Here is a 23,269-nt window from a genome sequence, read left to right on the forward strand (position 1 = left end):
CCTGCCTTTGGCCCAGGGCGTGATCCTGGAGTCCCAGGATCAAGTCCCACATTGGAGCCTGCTTCTCCCTCTGCCTGTGTTTCTCCTCTCTCTCTCTCTGTGTCTCGCATGAATAAATAAATAAAATCTTAAAAAAAAAAAAAAGAAAGAGATAGATTCGACTGAAATTGTAGCAGAGATATAAAAATGAATTAGACCCACAGACTTAGAGGGGAAACATACATTTAAACATCAGCATTTATAAACATTATTCATTTGATGGACCTTTTTATTTAATGCTTACAAAATTAATGAAGAATTTGAAAAATGAAAGTGCAATATGATTTTAAATAAAATGTAAGAGAAATGTTATGTAGAAATTTAAATATTTCAAAATAGATGTAAGTATCACAGCTCAATATCTCATTAGTTTATCTGACCTAGTAAAAGGTCCAGATCATTTGGCATATGGTACTTTATAACAGATTACTTTGATTCAAAATGTCAATAAATTAAAACAGTGACAATTAAACATGAAATGATGTGCTATCTATTCAGTGAAAAATACAGCAAAAAGCTACCTTTTAAATTCCCTTTGTTTCAAAAATCTTTGTTTCCTTTTTCTTTTCCGTTTTTCTTTTCTTCCTTTTTTTTTTTTTACCTCCTTTATAATGAAGTCTTACATCTGAGCAAGTAGACATCTGTATGCAGGTTGGAGCGAAGCAGCCCAGCATAGGATGTCTGACTCTCAGCAGAGTTAAAAGACTAATGAGGGGTCCAGTGGTCTAGTGTGGGTGTTGGAGTCTAGGCAAGTGAGAAGGATTTGCATGTGCCAAGACAGAAAGAGCAACTCAGAGAGGAGTGTTGGAATCTAATCAGTGTAAGGAGAGGCCCAAATAAAGTGGTGGGAGCAGTGATGGGTGATTCATTTCTACAAGCCTATGAGTAACATCAGTAATTGCATACAGACACACAAATTAGAATGACCCTAGGGTAATGGTTGGGTATTGGAGTTATTGATGTGAAATCAGGTTTTAATGTATGTAGCTAGATATAGAAAGGAGAAAAGAAGTAAAGGAGTGTGTGTGTGTTTACTCAGCCATGTCTACAAGGAACTTCTTTTTGTCAGGAATCTTACTTAGAAAACAATTTCTGTATGTGTAAGTGATGAATCACTAAATTCTACACCTGAAACCAATTTTACCATATGTGGTAACTAACTAAAATTGAAATAAAAACTTAAAATTAAAATATATATATATATATCGCTGAGCTAGCTCCATCCACTGGGAGAACTTGGGAGCTTCCACACAGCAAAGCACTACATGTCTCTGGCAACCACATCTTGGTTTCTAAATACTGTTTTTCACTAAAAATAACCAAGATTTCTTGTACAATGGCTGATTCTAGGAGTGGGACAAAGAGAGTACAAGATAAGCCTGGAACAATGTGTTGTGCCAGGAGGAAAGAAATTTAAAAAAGAATAAAGACATGTCGAAAACAAACATCAACTGTTTTTTTGTTTTTTTTTTGTTGTTGTTGTTGTTGTTTAAGATTTTATTTATCTTATCTCTCTCTAGAGAGAGACAGAAATAGCAAGAGAGAACTTGAGTAGGGAGTGTCAGAAGAAGATGACTACTCGCTGAGCTAGGGAGCCCAGTCCCTGGACTGGAGCTCAATACCTGGACCCTGGGATCATGACCTGAGCTGAAGGCAGACAGTTAACCAACTGAGCCACCCAGGTTCCCCCATCAAGCATTTTCTTCTTCTTCTTTTTTTTTTTTTTAAGATTCCATTCATTTATGCATGAGAGACACAGAGAGAGGCAGGGACACACAGGAAGAGGGAGAAGCAGGCTCCATGCACTGGGAGCCCGACGTGGGATTCGATCCCGGGTCTCCAGGATCGCGCCCTGGGCCAAAGGCAGGCGCTAAACCGCTGGGTCACCGGGGCTGCCCCAATCAAGCATTTCTAACAAATGCCACCATACAAATGAATTCACCTGAGGGGCATCAATGGTTGCTAATGCAGGTGTATATTGAAAAAAAAATAGCGAGCTAGATGACCAAAAAATAAACGGAAATACTTTTAAAGTGCCTATCTTCAAATTATTTTTTAATTACAAAGGAAAAATAGCAACATTACATTTGTAAACCTACCAAATCCCACTTTAATTAAGTGATCAAAATTAGCATCACCAGTAATGAGAAAATTAAACTTGGGCACTGTCAGAAATAGGCAGCAAGAACACAGAATAACAATTGTAATATTCCTGCCAGAAATGCATAACCAGAATCTAGTATGAGGAAATAGAATACAAACCCAAATTGAGGTACTATCTACAAAATAACCAGCCTTCGAAGTGTCAAAGCCACACAAAGGAATGATTAAGGAACTTTCTGTATTAAAGGACAGTAAAGATAAATAACAAATAAATGCCATGCCTGTATCTTTTGTTATAAAGGACATTACTGGGATGATAGGTGAAATTTGATTGCAGTCTTTGGATTAGATAGTAATTTGTTTTATAGAGCTTATGTAGGAGAGTGTTTTGTTATAGTAAATACTAAAGTTAGCACCATATCAATTTATTTTAAATGGCTCAGATTAAAAAAGATAGGTTCTACACACTATTCTTGTACATTGTCTATAAACATGAAATTATATTTTTAAAAAAGAAGTAAGGGCACCTCGGTGGCTCAGTTGGTGTCTGACTCTTGAAGTCAGCTCAGGTCTTGATCTTGGGGTTATGAGTTTCAAGTCCAAGCCTTGCATTGGAGTCCACACTGGGCATACACTCTACCTTAAAAAAGCAACATAACTTGTGAATATAGGTAGCATTCTTGATTTTTAAAAAATCCGAAATTAAACAAAAAAATTAAAAAAAAATCCAATCTTTTGTGTGTACATACATAGCTTCATATATGATCTTATAGTTTTAAAATACTGAAAAGAATGTTTGCATATTAAATAATTCATTGATTCACAGACACGTGGTGTTTCAAATATGGAGGTATAATTTTTATTCTAAAATATAGAATTTTATTCTAAAATAGATGTTATTCGAAATAAAATTTAGACACTTTTCAAAAATATCTTAATAGATATGATGATAATACTGTTCTTAACAATCAAGGCATAGACTTAGTAGGATATCGAAGTGTATGGTATAATAGGGTATCGAAATTGGCATATAGACACCATTATATTCATGTGCTGGATATTTTACCCATGTGCTTCCAACTTCATTTTCCTTTATCTTTGCTGGGAAAGAACAGCTTGATAAAGTTCTAGCAAGAAGATGCATAGGAGTGATTAACTAAGTTGAATCTTGAGTAGTCATCAATATAATTCTCAAAGTACCTCATGGAAGTACATGAGATACTATTTATACATATTTTACAGAAGAAAGATACATTCAGAAATTAGAGAAAATATGTAAAAAACACAATTTATAATAATAATTATAATTATTGTTATACCTATTCTGATGATGATTTAAATAGTAAGTAGGATAAAATACTGGCTAGTCCGAGGTCTCCAATGATTAAAGGATCAGTGAGAAAACAACATTTTGGTTTTTTTTTTTCTGGTCATGTTTCCTACATGTGATCTTAAGGGGCCAAGTACTAATTTTAATTTCATTTTTGTTTTTACAGTCTCACAATTAATATCAAGGAACTTATATCCATTTGTCAAATGATTTTTTAAAATAAAATTTATTTAGCTGTGCTTAGATTAAATCAGAAAAAACTTGAACAAGATCTTCCTATCAGGCCCTGGCTTCATATTTAGGAGCAAGGATTGTTTCAGTTCTCTTTGATTCATATCCTGTCTTTGGAAAACTACAATTAATGGGAAATATCAAGTATTTCCATATGTGTTTGATAACAATTTTGTTATATTAACTTTTTACTAAAATATCAGATACAAATGCAATTAGATGAAGAGAGAGAGGAGATCCCTGAGTGGCTCAGTGGTTTGGCACCTACCTTTGGCCCAGGGTGATCCTGGGGTCCTGGGATCGAGTCCCGCGTCAGGCTCCCGGCATGGAGCCTGCTTCTCCCTCTGCCTGTGTCTCTGCCTCTCTCTCTCTCTCTCTGTGTGTGTGTCTATAATAAATAAATAAATAAATAAATAAATAAATAAATAAATAAATAAATAAATCGATCTTAAAAAATGAAGAGAGAGACAGAGAGGTGGGTTTTTTTTAGGATTTATTTTTTTATTTACTCATGAGAGACTCAGGGAATAGCAGAGACATAGGCAGAGGGAAACGCAGGCTCCCCACTAAGAGCCCAACGTGGGACTTGATCCCAGGACCCTGAGATCACAACCCGAGCCAAAGGCAGATGCTCAACCACTAAGCCACCCAGGCACCCCCTTTTTAAAGACTTCTTTTTTAAAAAATATTTTATTTATTTATTCATGAAAGACACAGAGAGAGAGAGAAGCAGAGACACAAGCTGAGGGAGAAGCAGGCTCCATGCAGGGAAGCCCAACATCGTACTCGATCCTGGGACTCTAGGATCACTCCTCGAGCTGAAGGCAGGTGCTTAACTACTGAGCCACCCAGGCGTCCCTAATCTAACTTTTGAACATTATCAAATGATTCCATTAATAATTTTAGTATTCTTAATTCATTTCATCTTTAACTCTTAACTGTAAACTTTTTCTTATTTTGTCAGTTAATATATTTTATAGTGAATTTTTTTGTAACCCCTTCTTCTCTTCTGTTTCTTTTTTTTAATAAATTTATTTTTTATTGGTGTTCAATTTACCAACATACAGAATAACACCCAGTGCTTAATATAATGAGCTCCCATTTGCTTCATTAGTGATGTGCTTTTATGATAAAGTCACCTTTTCCTGTGCACTTTTAGGGGAAGGACTCTGCTGTAAGCTGTTAGGCAACATATCACACATTGGGGAATGGGTGCTTCTGTCCTGAAGGGGGTTTCAGTGCTCCACAGAAGCCATTCCAGGATCCACCTGATCAGAATTGTGTGAAAGTTAAGTGAAAAAATGAATTCAAAGCACCAGCACAGGGCATGTACTCAATAAGTATTAGCTAGCTACTATTATGGCCAAGTTGTTGTTCATATTGATTACTTTGGGTAAAAGTCAGTTTGTTAAATATCTCTTTAGATATAACACGTAGATCTAGAAAAAAAATACATAGATCTAGACACTGTAGACCAATGCATAGTAAAACTGGATAATGTGATAATGACCTCACTTATATGGAGGTCATTACTTTTCTATTAAAGGATACAAAATTTCATTTGATTTTGCCACATTTTTCCTTTTGTTCCTACATCTTTTTCACACAAACTGCTCTTAAGTGAGTTCTCCTGTGCTGTACTTCACAATTGATTTTTATTTTAACCTCAGTCAGGACCCTGTACTTAACCCTATTAAATCTCATCTTGTCCATTTGGGCTCACCTTTTTAGCCTACTGAGACCCTGTCAAATTCCATGTTTTAGCCCTCTTTCCAGGATTGACTTAATTCAAAAATATCAAGTGTGGTCATCTCTATTTTCACCTAAGTCATTGAGAAGTCTATCAAGTCATTTTTGAGACTAGAAACCTGCTTATATGCTAACCTGAATCAATTGAACAGAATTCTGTATTTATGGAATTATAGTCAGTCTACTTGTCCTTATATCTGAATCATATTTTTTCTGGACCTTTATTATATATAAAGCTTGAAAGCAGATTCAAGTTTGTTCATTTAGAAACACACTTTCTTCAGCTGAATATAAAGTCAGGTTTCTTTTACATGATCAGTTTTATTATCTAGCCTGGAAAAATCTACATCTTGCTCTTTTTTTTAAAAAAACTATGAGGCAAATTTTTGTGTGTCGTCAGAAATTATTTATGGCTTAATCAACTTTATTTTGTAATTCCCCTGCTCCTCTGAAAAAAGGAAATTAGAATAGCTAGATATTATTTTTAAGGAGCCCATGCTTGCATCAATTTTTAATCATTTCTTAGTTCACTCACTCAAAACCTGTATAATGAATTTCTAATAAGTGCCAGGTACTGTGTTAGATCTTGAGAATCAGAAGATGAGTAATATATGGCCCCCACTCTTTACATTGAAGTAAGAGTACAAAATAAAAGGGTGATGATAGAAATGTAGGTGAAATATTTAGGAATGCAAAATGGAATTCTGTTTAGAATTCTTGGGGAAGGTTTCAAACAGGTATCAATTTCTGAGTTAAGTCTGAAAGACACTAGAAACAGATCCATTGAAAAGAAAGGGAGAAATGGCAAGAATCAAAGGTACCATGCTGTGGAATGGCATGGATTGTACAGTAATGAGAGACAGGAGGCCATATTATGTGAGGGGATCAGTGGTGGTGACGCAAACAGGAAAGTAGCGAGATGGTCAGATTATGCATGTCCTTAGAAACTTTTAGCATGTTTGCATTCTCCTGCCTCATGTTTATAGCAAGGGAAGTTTGGAGTTTTTAGTTATAAAGCAGCATGATCCTTTTTTGTTGGTAGCATTGTAGACATTGATCTCAACATGGCCTAGATACCGGTATGTGGCAATTGCCAATTTCCATGTTTCTCTAAATATCCTAAAATTTCTAAGTGTAAACTCAAACGTCTTAAAGTAATGTCCTTTGTTCAAGAAAGGGAGATGATAGAAAAAGAATGTGTATATATAAACATATATATATTTTATATGCATATATATATATATTTTATGTATGTATATGTGTGTGTGTGTGTGTGTGTGTATAACAGGCAGATGGATTGCTTTTCTTTTGTTCTGGAGGGTATCAGTGTGGGGAAAAAAAGTAAGCTTTTTATTTCTGTAATGAAAAATAATTCTTATCTTTAAAAAAATCATCCTGACCTTATAAATTCTTCTGGCCACTACATAATTTCTCTGCCTCTTACTCTTCCTTAATAAATAAACTTCACAAAAGAATTGATTATATTTTCTGTACCTAATTACTTTCCTCTTATTCTGGCACACATCTTCCAGTCAGGTTTTTACCTCTACTGCTCTATAAAACCTATTATTAAGCTATCCATTGAGCTGCTCATGCTCAATCAGTGGCCCATTTTTCAATCCTCATACTTCTTGATCTAATAGCAGAATATTACCCAGTTGATCATTTCTTTCTCCTTGAATAATCTCTCCAGCCCCCAACTTAGCTAGCATGTCACCATGCTTTTCTGGTTTTCCTTCTTCCTCATTGGACCCTACTTGATATTTTTTGCTAGTTGTTATAAATCTCCCTGACCTCTTAAAATTCACTAGGACTCCATTTTTGGATCTCTTTGTTTTTATATAAACTTTCATCCTTGATACATTAAGTTCATATGGATTTTTTTGCTTTTAATCTTTTTTTAATTTTGAGGTAGTTGTAGATTCACATATAATTGCAAGATATAATACAGAGATCCATGTACCCTGTACCCAGTTTCTGCCAATGGTAACATCTTGCAAACTTGTAGTACGATATTATAACCATGATATTGGCATCAGTACAGTCAATATACAATCAAATACAGAATACCACCATTTGTATGGATTTAAATACCCCTTGTATTCCACCTGTAACTCTAATATACATCTTCAGCTTGGATCTTTTCCCTGAATGCTATATTTTTATATCCAACTGCTTAATTCCCTCTCTACTTAGGTGTTCTGTAGGCAATGCAAATGTTAAGATATCCAGATATCCAAAGCCAATCTCCTATATTCACCCCTACATATCTTCTTTTGTCATTCTTTCCATCTCAGTAAATGGCAACTGTCTCTTTCCACTTGTTTGGGCCAAGAAACACACAGTTATCCTTGAATCTACTTACTTACTCAGGCCCAACCCTTTGACAAGTCTTGTTGATTCTGCTGGCAAAATATTTCAAGAGTCTCATTGCTTTCATGTCAAATTCTGCATTCTGGTTGTTTTTATTTGTTTGGTTGGTTGCTTTACTTTTGCTTTTAATATAGATAGTTGCATAAATTCCTAAACTGGTCTTCCTGCTTTGGCCTATGTCACCCTAGAGTATAGGCTAAATTTAAAAAATAAATAAATAAAGAAGAGTTCTTTAAAAACTAAAACAAGCAAACAAAAATCATAAGTCTCTTCTGCTCAGAGCATTTTGGTGGCTTACCATTTTGTCCAGTGATGAAGTCATCATGATTATAAAGGCTTCATAATGTTTCTTCCTACACTGTCTTCATTGGCTTCTCTGACCTTTGTCTCCTTTCTCCCACCTTAGTTATGCTCCTACGCATATATCATCCCCTTCTTTAAAACTCCAAGGCATATGTAATTTTTGTACTTACTATTTTCTCTTCCTAGCATTTTCGAGTTGAATTTTTTTCTCCTTTAGGTCCTTGGTTAAATATTACCTTTTTTAGCAAAGATATTCTTGTCCACTCAATTTAATTTTTTAAATTTTTAACTTTTATTTAAATTCAGTTAATTAACGTATAGTGTATTATTAGTTTCAGAGGCAGAGTTTAGTGATTCATCAGTTGCATATAACAGCAAGTGCTCATCACACATCACACATCACATGTCCTCCTTAACACCCATCACCCATCTCCCCACCCCTTTCCTCTCCAGGAACTCTGTTTATTTCCTATAGTTCAGAGTCTCTTATGCTTTGGCTCCCTCTCTGATTTCATCTTATTTTGTTTTTAAAACTCCAACACTCCCAATTCTCATCCCTATACTCCCAACCATCTCCCTTGCTTGCTTAATTTTTTACCACAATATTTACAATAAATAATTTGTATATATAATTTCTTCTATGTAGTTACGATATAACCACCATAAGATAATGATTGCTGTCTCAGTTTTACCCCAGACATAGAAAACTGCCTAGCTCATAGTAAGTTTAGATGAATTATTGAAGGTATAAAGGATTTAGTATACTCTATTTAATTTGCTGATTGATCATAGTTGAATTGTCCAATTAAAAAGGGACATAGGAGTCAGTGACTTGTGAGAAGGGTCCACACTTGACTATTATAGAAGGTAATAATTTCCACTGGTATCTCAAGAGTAAGTGAGCATTTCAATGGACAATATTAGAGGTAAAAATGATGTAATTAAAAAGAGATCCCTGTGTTACTTCAGTTTAATTGTTGGACTTAGCAGGATAGGAACAAATAAAATGAAAAACAATTATTCAGAGTTAATATAATCACTTGTACAAAGAAAAATTTAAACGTGTGATCAAATGCTGTGAAAAGATTGGTAGACTAATGCTTTGGATTTGCAATTGGAGAAAAACGGATAGGTTGTGAAATTTATAAGGTTTCAGATGTGTTGCAAATTTTCTCTTATGTTAAATTAAGCTTACAATTTAAATAGGAAAAATATATACAAAATCTTATTGGAAATAAAGTGGCCACTCAGAGCAGAGGCCAATGGAACCCATCTCAGCATAGTTCCCCATGGGCATGCAATTAATATGATACTGCATATTCCATGGTCTTGCTAAATTCAGGAGGGTCGAATTTATGTGACAATTCCTTTAATATTTGTGTCTTTTATCACATTGGAGACTGAGAAACAAACCAAGCAGAAAAGAACTTCATATTGAGAGTTGGGTGGTTATAAAATCATTGGAGAGGCAGAGAAAGGGGAAGATAAGAGAATCACCAGTCTTCCAGCTTCAAGGTCATAATCTAGCAAAGTACAAGCTCAGAGGTCAGGTCTTCAACTGTTAACCAACCGGAGGTCAGGAAGTCCTACTGCCAAGCTACCCCCTGCTGACTTCACAGCCACCCTGCACCAGAAACTGTGTGAATAGACTTGGAGTAGGGGGTACAGCTTCTGTCTTCATTCACATTGTTAGGTCCTCTTGTTCAGATGCACCTCCATCGAAAAGTGGAAGTAGTGTTCATTCCTCTTCAGTATTCTAAACCACTTACTTGTGCATCTCATCCTGAGCTTTTGTGGCACTTCAAACCATACCAGCAAGTGAGTCTGGGAAATGAAAATTTTATCCTTCCATTTCTTATGATAAAGGGGAGTAGCTTAGATGATAGAAATGGATGTGATGTGTCAACAGAAAATGTCTAAGGTACTTCTATTACCTAGATTTAAAGCACCATTCTGGACAAATATTCAATCGAGTACTTCCACTTAAGAGAAGTTTGACAAATACTGAACTCTTCCAACTGATCTAAGTTTAGCAATACCACATCCTCATCTGGGGGGGAAGAGCTGAGTCAGTGATTCTCAGCCTTACCTTTGTCACTGGCACCCCAGCATTTCAGGAAACCAAATTGCCAAAGTAAAGTAAAGATGCCAGGCCAGAAATCAGAGATAGCCTGTTGGAACAGCATGACAGGAAAGCAAAAGAAGAGTCTATGGCCTGAGAAGAAAGTAGGGTGAAGACAGTTTGTCGTGTGAGATTTATAGTTCATGGTAGCAAGATGCAAAAAGAAGTAAAAACAAAAAAGAGAAGAAGAGGGAAGAGAAGAGCTCTCTGGCGATGCAGTGTCCTGGAGAACAGACATGTTAAAGAAATGGAGGGCTTGCCCTTCAAAAAAAGAGGAAGGCAGCCTTCCGTTACAGGTTCATTCAGAAGCCATTGAATACAATTTGAGTGAGCTTACTTGACGACTTCTATTTTCCCTATTGATATTAAGGTCTTTTTATATTTGCTGAGAATTGTGGATGCAGTCGAGGAATAGTTTGAACAGTTGAAACACATATACATGCAAACACACACATGCACACACCACAGCTAATCTTTGTTGTTGCTGTCATTTCATCATATCTCAGCTTATCCTGAATCCTGAAGAAATATTATTTTGTAATTCCATGATTCATCTCCTTTTAAAAATGTTTCTAAAACATTTACTCATCCGTGATTTCCTATGCACTCACATTATATTCATGAGCTCACGACCTTCCCCTTCACATGAGTATCTTTGGACATATATTTTCAGAATTTTGCTTTTTAGAGTGTATCTTTACTTTGGGATTCTTTTGTTATTGTTGTTAGAAAGAGGAATATGATATTTGATGTATTATTTTGAATCTGTTTTCACACATCTATGTATATATCTGATTGTTGTACTCTTTGTTGTTTTAAATAAGACTCCATGTAACAAGTACTTCCATTTCACTTACTAGTTGCTCTTTTTTATTTATTTATTTTTAAAGATTTTATTTATTCATTCATGATAGACATAGAGAGAGAGAGAATCAGAGACACAGGCAGAGGGAGAAGCAGGCTCCATGCAGGGAGCCTGATGTGGGGACTCGATCCCGGGACTCCAGGATCGCACCCTGGGCCAAAGGCAGGCGCCAACCGCTGAGCCACCCAGGGATCCCCTCGTTGCTCTTTTTTAATTCCATTATTTTATTTTATCAGTATTAAAGTCAGAGAAGCAACTTTTTCCATTGTGTTTGTACCTTTCACAAGATAAAATAATCACCAAAGCATACTTTTTAGAAGTTTCACTTTTATACTTTGGCTAAAGGCATATGTATGCATATCAAAATGTTTATTATATTTGTTACATTATAGCTGTGGCTTTAAGCATATATATAAATATCAAAATGTTTATCAACATTATTTATACACTGACAGCCTTTTTAAAGAAAGGATAAGTGAAAATAGGATTTATGAATTTCCAGTGGTTTATGTCCATCAACTTATCCTCACAACAGCAATTTATAGTGTTCACATTGTTACCTTTTGTGTAGGAGGAAACTAATAGTCAATGCATTTAATTTGCCCAGGGTCACACAGCAACTCCTACAACAATCTGCTGAAGATTGTTTCTGTCCTGCTCCTACATCATGGCATTCTTTGCTATCATATAATGTCCATGTCTCTAAGCTGAACCTCAGTGTTCTGTCTCTTACCTTCCATGTAACCAAAATATTGACAATGGCTGTGGATACATAATAATACAATAGAAAGGGTGTGGCTATCAAAGAGAGATAACAAAATGGCAATGATTAACATTTACTTAGTCTATCTCAGGTTCTGTTTTGTGTACTGCATTACTTGATCCTTATAGCAATCTTAGCAGTGGGTATTATTCTAATCTCCATTTTAGAAAGAAACAGGTGAAAAGACAAAGGATTTGCCCAAGATTGCTATTAAAAAAAGTAGCAAGGCCAGTCTTTGGATCCATAGATTCCGATGATATAGTTCCAGGCTCTTCATCTAGCTCTATGCTGGTTCTAGTAGAGGTGAAAAGAAAGAATAAAGAAAGAAACATATGTTTGTACAGTTGTTCTATTCATTTAGTGATGGGTGGCATTCATTAATTATTGAGATGGAAGGTGCTAGGAAGTAGTTTAGAAAAATAGGCTAACAACGATGGGAGTTTTGTTTATGGAATTCAATACCCACAAGCCCCATTGGAAACATAGGACTGTATTGGATAGTCTTCAACAATACAATCCTCTGTTTGCATAGATCCAGTGAGGTCGATAATTCAGGGTATTGGAAGCCAGACTGAAAAGTCTAAATTTGATATTATAAAGAGGAGGAAGCTTCTGAATACCTTGCTCAGGGAAGTGACATAATTAGAGTGGTGCTTTAGAAAGATTGATTTTGCATTTACACGCCATATGCATTGAAATTTGGTGGGATGTCCAATAGGAAAGGAAACCAAGAGCCACTAATGGCATTGGACTTAACTAATAGGCCTTGGGCTTAACAGTGGAAACAGGAAGGAAGAGTAGAACACAAGAATTATGATGTGGGAATGATGAAAATAATTTTGTGACTTATTGTGATGTATATAAGAGACAGACTCAAGGATGAACGTGACTATAAAACAATTGAGATAGTGGAGGGAAGAATTAGAGATATTGGTTTTAGGCATCTAAGACCTGAATATGTTCTGTACCTTTGTATACTATTTTTAATTCTAATCTCCATTTTAGAAAGAAAAATACTGGTGAAAAGACAAGGGATTTGCCCAAGATTGCTACTGAAAAAAGTAGCAAGGCCAGTCTTTGGATCCATAGATTCTGTTAAAATGAAATGTTTAATTCATCATCTATTTCCCAGGGGTTGAGTATAGTCCAGTTATTTTTCTCAATGGCATATATATACACATAAGTATGGAATAATTTGGTAGTCAGGAAGTGGTTGAACATACAAAACCAGAATGTAAAAGAAAAAATATTTAGGAAGTTCCTAGAGCTGCAAATCATAAGCATGTTTTTTTTTTTTTTTTTCCTTTTAGTCAGGTAACAGAAAGAAGAGATCAACAAAAAATAAATACAAATGAAAAACCAGGGTAAGAGTCAGCCCATCTGAAAATAGACTATCTGGCTAGAAAAAAATATGTACTGCTCAGGTTTTGGTAATGGTATCTTTGTGCTAAGAAAAAAAAAAAAGACTCTTATTTTTCTGTAGTTGTATTATGTCACAGGCACAGCTCAGCTAATGTTGCATATCTCTGTGGTCAGAGTAAGAACCAAGAACCATGTCCATTCTGAACGTGTGGTCAAAGGTGGAGCCCAAGAGGTATCATATGTCTCCCTCCACGAGCCACTCCCCCCTCCCCCGTACTTAGTACCTTTCCTTTTTTAAATGTAACCTTAAATTGAAGATTATAATTGCTATGATGTCCAATTTAGACCTGACTGACATTAGAGAGTCTTGAGCATGAGGTGAAGAATTGGCATCTTATTATGAGCAATCAGAGTGTGGATGTATGTTTTTTTTTCCCCTGCAAATTTTAGATCAGACCTACAGATTAAAAAAACCTATAGTCATAATCTAAGAATTAAAGAAACATGAGGATATAATAATGTTTATGTATGGCAGCTTTCATAGATTTTTTAAGGTAACTTAAAATTTTTATTTCCAGATAAGATTTTAGTAACAATATGACTTTGGGATGCATCAGTATTCTGCACATTAATTTCCAAACCTTTGAATTTTTCCATAATACACTTAATAGGATATCCAAATAATTTACAGTTACTAATTAAAGCTAAAATGTACACTGTTACATTTCTCTACAATATTCTTATCCAGAGGCCATAAGCCTGTCTTTCTGGCTCTTGCCCAGTACCATTTATAAGGCATACTTTTATGTGGTCTGCAGTGCTCTCTTTCAACTCTAGCAAATAAGGCACACTTGACTTTTGACAGCCATTAGAGATTTTTATAGGAATGTTTGATTGTATCAGAACAGGAATTTGCATTTACTGCATTATTTTTAATCAAGTTTTTTTTTCTCTTTTTATAAAATTAATTTCAGAGATATATTTTTATATATACATATATTTTAAAGATTTATTTATTTATTTGAGAGAGAGTGGGGATGAGGGGCAGAGGGAGAGGAAGTCTTAAGCAGACTCTGTGCTGAGCTGGGCTCATTCTCACAACCCTGAGATCATGACCTGAGCTGAAACCATGAGTCTTATGCTTAACCGATTATGCCACCCAGGTGCCCCTTACTTACATGTTTTTATAACATATGTATATATTTTATGTAAATTATATATAAATTTCCAACTTTATGATGATTTCAAATGTGGTATTGAAAAGAAAGAAAGAAGGGTGCACCTGGCTGACTCAGTACTAGAATGTGTGACTCTTGATCTCAAGGTCATGAGTTCAAGCCCCATGTTCAGTGTAGAGATTACTTCTTTAATAAGGGGTAGAGGAAGAGAAATTGAGAGATAGATATCCCTTCAATGTTTAATTGCCTCTAATTCTTCGTGTTTCTGGAGTAGATGTTTCATTGATTTCCTCATAGGACTTTTTTCTCTATTTTTTCCTCTTGCCTCTTTACCATTTTTTATAATTGTTTATAAAGTTTTGTATACTGGAAAATAAAGTTTAATGCAGGATACATTATTGAGCTTGAAATAAATGTGAGTAATGGATTGATACAAAAACACACACAAGACAGATTTTATAGCTGTTTTAAAATATAGGGGTTACAATTTAAATATTCCAAATAAAGCTTTATTCTAGTAAATAATATATAAGTGAAACTAAAACAGGTCATGTGCAGCTTTATTTAGTTCATAATGACATTTACTCTAAACACTTTCCCCAAAATTATTAATAGAATTTTAATGAACAAAAAGAAATCTCAGATCTTCACAAAAGTTACTTATGCTAATGATTGAATAAAGTCTTTGTTCTTCTTGTATTTTAACTGTACCTACATTCTCCTTTCCTCTCTTTCTGTCACACATACTTAAATACACACACATACATACTCATATACACATAAGAGCTTGTTTTTTTCCTTGAATGCAAATGAATCCTCATATTATATAGAAAAGGCAGCAGTAAAATTATTGCCAAAATCAATGGAATTTCATAATGAATATTTTACTCTTTATTTGCTGTAGTTAAAAAGATTGATTAATGTATACTTCTTTGCCATTTGAAGACATCATTCAGCAGTTTATGCAAGCCTTCTAATTCAAATATATTAAGCAACATGGGAAGCAATTTTCCTTTATTCCTAATTAGCAGAATACCATTAAGTCTTAATAATGGCCATCCATATTAAGCCATCCATTATCCTGGCTTATATTTCCTTTGTTTTCACTTTTTCATAGATGTGCCATCCAGTCCCTATGGAGTGAAGATTATAGAGCTGTCACAGACCACAGCCAAGGTTTCTTTCAACAAGCCGGACTCCCATGGAGGTGTGCCTATTCATCACTATCAAGTGGATGTCAAAGAAGTGGCATCAGAAACCTGGAAAATAGTACGCTCCCATGGAGTTCAAAGTGAGTCAATGATTTCAAAGTATGTTGGTTAATTCAAGCTGATCTCCAATGTTCTTGTGTGATTGGGTTTTTATTTTCCTTCAACATGTACCTTTTTTTTTTCTTTTAATAAAGTAGAGCTGAGAAGACATTTCTTACTGCCCTACTCTTCTTGAGAATGACTTTAATAGGAGTTGGAAAGTTTTCATCTTTAATAAAGATGGGAGAGTTTAACAAAATCACCAAAGTTCAATTTTATGGAAGAAAAGTTAGTATTTAGAATTGTGGTGGTGGAAAAACAACTCCTGACATGTCAGATTTGATGATCCAATATTCTGAAAAATCTTTGGTTTTCATTTATTAGTAAAATGTCTTCCAAAAGTAGGCATAAAAGTCATACTATAAAATGTGGATGTCTTATTGTATGTATTTATGAAGCCATCTATAAAAACTCATCTGTCTACTAAACTTTATTTCAAAATTGTGTTTTGAAACTCAGGTTTTTATTACCAATTATGGCATTTTGGAGAATAAGCTAATTCTGGGAAGTTAAAACAATTTACAGCACTTCTTTTCACTTGTATAGAATTTCATCATGTTGTAAAAATGTGATTTGTTTTCCCACTAAAAGAAGAAACTAAAGTATAAAATCATAATAAACTATGAGAAGTGGACTCTATTGGCTGGGATGTAGAACTACATTGCATAGCCGAAAAGGATAGTAAGGAAAATAGTGAGGAAATGATGGTTCCATAGTGCCCCTTCTCTGCTGGCCCTGGCCTGGGGCCCTGGCTGGATCCTAACATGTATGGTGTAAGGGAGCTGTAAAAGCCATGAGCTGTCCTATGAAAAAAGTATGAGCCCTCCTGTGAAGAATTGTCCTAGTCATTCCAGTTTCACCTATGCTGGCACCTACTTGTTCCGTTTTTACTGGGATCAACTATATGTTTTTGATAGAAGTGCCAGAAATATTAATCAATATGTCACAAGTCATTTACCACATGCTTCAAATAATGCTCCCCAAACACATCAGCTCTTATCATTTATTTTAATGATGAGAGGCTTTGCATAAGTAATATTCTTTGTGCAAATGCTGTGTGGTTTAGGAGAGAAGACAATGTCCCAAAGGAATGAGCAAGTGAGTTCTTACTCTAGGGGAAGAAACTATTATCCTAGATTCAAGAATAATTTTTTTTAAGAGAGAGGTGAAAGCTGAGAGATAGCAAGAGAAATGAATTCTTTCTGACACTATGGAACACTCAAAGTGGGTGCTTGTGCACAATCCTGAGGAAATGTGATGTTAAAGCTGAATATTAAAGACATTAAACTTAGCAAAATAGTATTGCCACACCTAACCCTTCCTCTCTGGGGAAGAAGATTAACAGAATCTCTCACCACTTCTTACAAAATAAAACCCCATGAAGAATGTTTAAGGCCCTGATCTGGCGGAGTTATTCCTGTTCAAAAACCTGATGTTGGGGATCCCTGGGTGGCGCAGCGGTTTAGCGCCTGCCTTTGGCCCAGGGCGCGATCCTGGAGACCCGGGATCGAATCCCACGTCAGCCTCCCGGTGCATGGAGCCTGCTTCTCCCTCTGCCTGTGTCTCTGCCTCTCTCTCTCTCTCTGTGTGACTATCATAAATAAATTAAAAAATTAAAAAAAAAAAAACCTGATGTTGTTACTCCATGCATCCATCTCTCAGAAGCAGATTTCAACGTTCATAAAACAGGCATATAAGAAAGAACATATGTGAATTCACAACAAGAAATCACTGTCCTCGAAATTAGTTGGTCAGAATATCTATGATAGGTATACTCTTTACCTGTGAGTATTTTATGGAGGAAAGAAAACATGAGTCAGAAACCTGTTTGGTGAGTCTTGAATATCAGTCAGGGAAGTTACACAAATGAGCTATCTAATGCCCTCAGACTGGGACACCGTAAAGCTTGCCAGTGAGACTTGAGTACTCAAAGTCCTGGTTTCTCTTCCTCTTCATATAAGAACACTGATCCCATCACAGGGCTCCACCTTCATGACCCATAAAGCATAATTACCTTCCCAAGGCCCACCTCTAAATACCATCACATTAGAAATTTGGGTTTCAACATATGAATGGGGGGGTGGGCACAATTCAGTTCATAGTGCCAAAAAACTCATTTTATTTTAGTCATTGTGTTAAGAACTGAAAATAAATCAATAGATTTTGAGCACAAACTGAAGAATGTGGTATTATCAATATCTTCTCTTTTACAGAGTATGAACCTGAGGGTTATCTATATAAAGGAGAAAACTGAGACTAGAAAGTTTAGCTTCTTATCTCTAAAAGTAATATGGATAAATAATAGAGAAACTAAAACTCAAGCCCTAGCAGAAAATCTGATTCCAGAGCCTGTACTGTCGACTCTTATGCACCTTTCATCCTCTATTCAGTCAAGAGTTGAGAAAGTGTAACAGAAATTACTGCTCTGTAAAGTATTAATATGACCCATTATATCTATGTGTGCATGTGTGTGTATATATTATATGTATATATATATAGTTTGAAGGTATATAATATAATTTTATGTACATTTATATATAAATAATTTTATAGTATATATATATATATATAATGTGTAATATGTGTGTGTGTTTGTTACAATATGTTTTAGAAACTTAGTAGAAGGAGTTACATAGAGAATTTAGGGAATGATTTGCCTAACCAAGTTAAATATGAATTAGAGTTGAAATATCCCTATTATTTAGAAGTTTCTTCTTAAAAAGAGGAAAGCAGGAAGGAAGGGACAGGAAGGAAAGGAGGGAGAGAAAAAGGAAAGAACAAGAACCTGTCAGAATGACTATGGTTTTACATCTTAAGCATGTTTCTTCACTCCACCCAATATATGTATGGTTAACTAGGTGACAGGATCCAGAATACGTATGATAGATATTGTGTACATGTGAGTTGTGAGATTATGTGATGTATTAGTTGGTGGTTTCAAAAGGATTACAATTGGGAGAAAAATTGGGTTTTGGCCCAAGGCCAAGACAAACAATTTTTTTTTCTGGTCCACACTTCTACGTTCTTCCAAAAACTTTGAGATTCTTGGCTGCATACAGGGGTCTAAGCCTTAGATCTCCCTCTCTCTTCTTTCCCCAGTGGCGACATTCAAACCCAATCTCCTCTATTACACATCTGTGCAAAAGCTCTCAGCTGTCTGAGTATCACTGATAATTTCCACAAGACTGCAGTAATTGATAGAAAAACAATTGCATGACTAATCCTCTAGCTGCAGGTCTCACCATTCACGTCATTTTTTTTTCATATCTCAGAGTTTGCCTTCCTTTTCTATGAGATAATATGTGCATTTAAAGAGATTTTTGAAAATGGTATGTAAAATTGCAAGCATATTTTAAAAATTTGATTTTCTTGCTGTATAGGTGACCATATTGTTGAAATTCTGAAGACATATTTTAAAACACATACATGGTTTTGAATAATGGAGAAATGCTTCTTCGGTACCTTTGTTTTATAGTTTGTACTTCTCATTCATTTTAAAGCTTAAGAGAGTTTTGTAAGCGTACTTATTGTCTTTGAGACATTTGTTAGAAGATAAATTTAGGTTTATCTATGAAAAGACAGTTACTATGGTCATGAACATTTCAGCTACTACTTTTTACCCTCACTTGGTTTTATTTATTTAATTTACGTGAGTTTAGTTGATGTTCAGTTATTTTTCTTTGTTCATAAATATCTATAATTCATTATGTACTGTTCCTGTGTCTACTTCTACCTGGAAGTAAATATCAGCTCTTGTTTGATTGTGTTAGCATAAGCAAGAAAATTTTAGCAAAAAAAAAAAAGGCCTGTTAGTAGAGTCTGATTCTAAATAACTCATTAATTAATTTCCGGTGAATTTCACCTGCTTACTCTGCACCTGGTCCTAGGTTTAGAGTGCAATTGCAGTCTGGACCAGTTATTATATTCTTCAAGGTTTAGCTGAAGTCTTACTGATCATCCCAATCACTGATGTGACACAAAACCAAATTTCAAAAACATGAAGAATTATGAACAGATCTGATATCAACAACTTGAACTATTTAAACCTGTGAGTCATTCTGACATTTAATTTTGAGTGAAAAATATGTAGCACAGGTGTAGCAAGACTTTTTGATTGGGAGGGATACATGACATTTTCATTACCCTATCATTTAACACTTTGTAAGCATGTTCTATATACTTCATTGGGCACAAATGAAGAGAAGATAATAATCTTGCAAAACAGCTACTCATTTTTCAGTATTCAAAATAAAAATGAAAAATTAACACTTTGAAATATCAGGTTCTTTTTATCAGAGAATAGAACAATTCTTCAGATAGCATAATCTATTTCTTTTAATTTTGAAATGTTTAGCCAGATAGAATCACACACAGACATCCTTTCAATCTCAACCAAGATTATTATATGCTCTGCTTCATTTGGGTCTAAGGTTATAGCAGAATTTCTCTTTGTTCCTGAAAATAAGGGAGATAATTTTTATTTGAAAATAGTCGCATTTTGTAAATGGGACACTCATTAGGAATATATTCAAATTTTTACCATTTTTATTAATTGAAGGATGTAATAATAACTAACTACAATTTGAAAGTAAGTTCACAGTTGGACTCTACAGTTCATTCATTGCATAATTTCACTAAACCTTCAATATGACTTCACAGGTTGCAGTTGCAGTATGTATATTTTAATCTGTAAATGGTAATTTTAACATTATAGCATTTAGTTTGTAAATGTTGTGATTAAGGTTATGTACATGCTTCATTATTTCATATAATGCCAAACTTTTTATCCAGGTTTTGATTTTAGTTCTATTTTAATTAAAATCTAAAGGAAGGGTTGCCTGGGTGGCTCAGTGGTTTAGCGCCTGCCTTTGGCCCAGAGTGTGATCCTGGAGTCCTGGGATTGAGTCCCATATCGGGCTCCCTGCGTGGAGCCTGCTTCTCCCTCTGCCTGTGTCTCTACCTCTCTCTCTATATATCTCTCATGAATAAATAAATAAATAATTTTAAAAAATAAAATCTAAAGGAAAAAATATCAACTTATATGGTAGATAAATCCATTTTCAGCTTTATGAAGGAGTTTTTCCAAGATTGTTTTGAAGTATAGGTTTGGATTTATAAATTATATGCCTGTGTCTGATAGGCCCACAAACTTATTTTAAATAGGAGCTTAAAATGGAATAGAATGAAAATTAATCAAATCCTTAGAAAGATTTCAGTGCAACTGAAGAGATGCTACTTCCCGGTGTCTTCCTTTGTCTCAAGGGCGGGGGGGCGGGGGGTGCCCTTAATTCAATGGCATCAACAGCTCTCTTGGAATAAAGAATCTTTCTGGCTTGAATTCTCCCAAACCACAAACTTAATATATATACGTATATATATGTATATATATACATATACGTATATATATTCAAGCTGACTCTCCACATAACAATGATAAGTTTATTTATTATATGCATGGAATTTCCTTGTACCAACAGCACTGTTACATATTCCTCCATATTTTAGTTTTTCACCAGAAATCACCTCCATGCCCTGCTGTCCTTTCACCACCCCACCCCTATTCACTTTCTCTTAATGTAACAGGCTTGATACGGCCTACAAAGTGTTCTTTTACATTATTTGCCTCAGAGAATTGTTTAGCTTTTAAAGCTGGACATTAATGCCTTTTAGAAAGTTAAGATAGATTTTGGTACAGTTTTTTGTAACTTTTTCCCATTGTTTTGTATTAGAATTTCTTAATCAAATGTTACATTTTTTAAATTAATCCTCCTATGTTACCAGTGTTTTCTCTCATTGTCTCTACTTTTATCTTTTACTCTGCCCTGAATTTTTCAACACTTATTTTTTATAGTTTACCTATCAACTTTTAAAATTGTTAAATCTTCCATTATCAGATAACTTAATTCATGTGTGCAATATATTCTCTTATCGCTCTGATAACTGTAATTATAATTCATTGTCAGAGTTATTTTTGCTTTCTGATTTCATTTATTTTCTTAGGCTTACTTTGTTTTTATTGTTGTTACTTGTTTTGTTCTCTGTCATTCACATTGAAAATTTTCACCAAGTATTTGGTGATCCTTGCCTTGGATATGTGCATTTAAAAGTGAAAAAAAAATCATGCCTGAGCTCTATGCAAAAGGCAGGGTTTTTCAAGCCTTGACATTATATGGGTTTCTAACTTCCTCATCAACAGAGGTCTGTGAAATAGTAATTATTTTCGGATATCCTTTTTGAGGCTTTTCAATTATTATTGGCATACCTGGCTACCAGGACACTGTGGAAAAGCAGATTGTGTCATATGGAGTCAGATGCTTTCCACAAAGTTTTGTCTAGCACATCAACTCCATGCTCTCTCATGTTTAGAATTCCAGAGCACAAAACTTCTTAGGTCCCAGTTATCCAGGTAATAGACCTATCATCTTCCTTTTAGGTGAAAGTGAGGAATTCATCTTCTTTTAAATCTGAGAAGAGGGCAGGATAATACAATTGTTTAAATGTTTGATGATCATCCAATCTCGTGCTTTCATCTTTTTGGACTTAAAATTCCTGAGACTTTCTTGACTTCTGTAGGTCTAGTTTACCTCTCCTTATCATCTCATCTTATGCAGAGTTTTATAATTTTTGATGTAATATTATATTTTTATATGTGGGTTTTTCAACTTTTAAAACAGACAATATTAAATTAATTTGTTTACATATTGATGACATAGTATTGAAAATCACACTTTTAAGAAAAATGAGCATATCAGTGTTACTTACTGAGTAATGATTAGCACCTATAACCAGCTAATCTTCTTACTCTGTTGTGGGTTTATAGGCAAAAAGAAATTCACATTTTTCTTGGAAACTGGATAGCTTCATAGGCACATTCAGTAGAAATTTTAAATATAAATTAAACTTCAATATTTGACAGTTTTTCTAACAATACTAAAAATAACAAAGGCCATTAGATGTGGACACAGTGTAAGGTTGCATATATTGTATAATATATCACCACAAAAAGAACTATTTACAATAGACTGTGATATAAGGGAATCCACTGAAATCATTACAGTAATTCTGCCTACTGGTAGATATTATTACATTGTGCAAAAGAACCTGTTAGAGTCCAAAGATAATTTAATACAACCAGCTCTTTTTTGAAAAACATGCTATTTGATATTCATCTCATTTTTTTTGTTCAAAAACCCATTAATTGTGCTATAGAGTTCAGATTACTTAATAGTTCCTGTATTCTTCAGTGGTAATTGAGGAACATTCTGTATATATACAATGCTATGTCGACAAGGAGGGAATGATAATATAATAGTGCAGATTTCTTTCTTTTAAATTATTAATTCATTTTCGTAGTGAAAATATACAGGATTGGGCTTCTTCTGAATTGTGACTCCAAAAAAAGTAACTTATTGTCAGTGGAAACATTATATTAAAGTTATTGTTTATAAATGTTTTGCTGTGATTATTATTGAATATAAAACCTTCTTGCTTTTGTTCATACTTAAGAAGGTGGCCAGTGTTTATTTAAAATACAGAAGGAA

The 23,269-nt window shown here is 34.6% G+C and overlaps 1 protein-coding gene across 3 annotated transcripts in view; it reads left to right on the forward strand.

Moving 5' to 3' along the window:
• The window catches only part of NCAM2 (neural cell adhesion molecule 2), a 515,691-nt gene that overhangs the window by 417,080 nt on the left and 75,342 nt on the right, over positions 1-23,269 (forward strand). For all 3 annotated transcript variants that reach the window (XM_077878867.1, XM_077878868.1, XM_077878866.1), the window contains one exon: positions 15,536-15,709. In XM_077878867.1, coding sequence (XP_077734993.1) covers positions 15,536-15,709 — 174 coding nt within the window. The remainder of the gene's footprint in view (positions 1-15,535; positions 15,710-23,269) is intronic.

This window comes from Canis aureus, chromosome 30, assembly GCF_053574225.1.
Source record: "Canis aureus isolate CA01 chromosome 30, VMU_Caureus_v.1.0, whole genome shotgun sequence".
Taxonomy (NCBI): domain Eukaryota; kingdom Metazoa; phylum Chordata; class Mammalia; order Carnivora; family Canidae; genus Canis; species Canis aureus.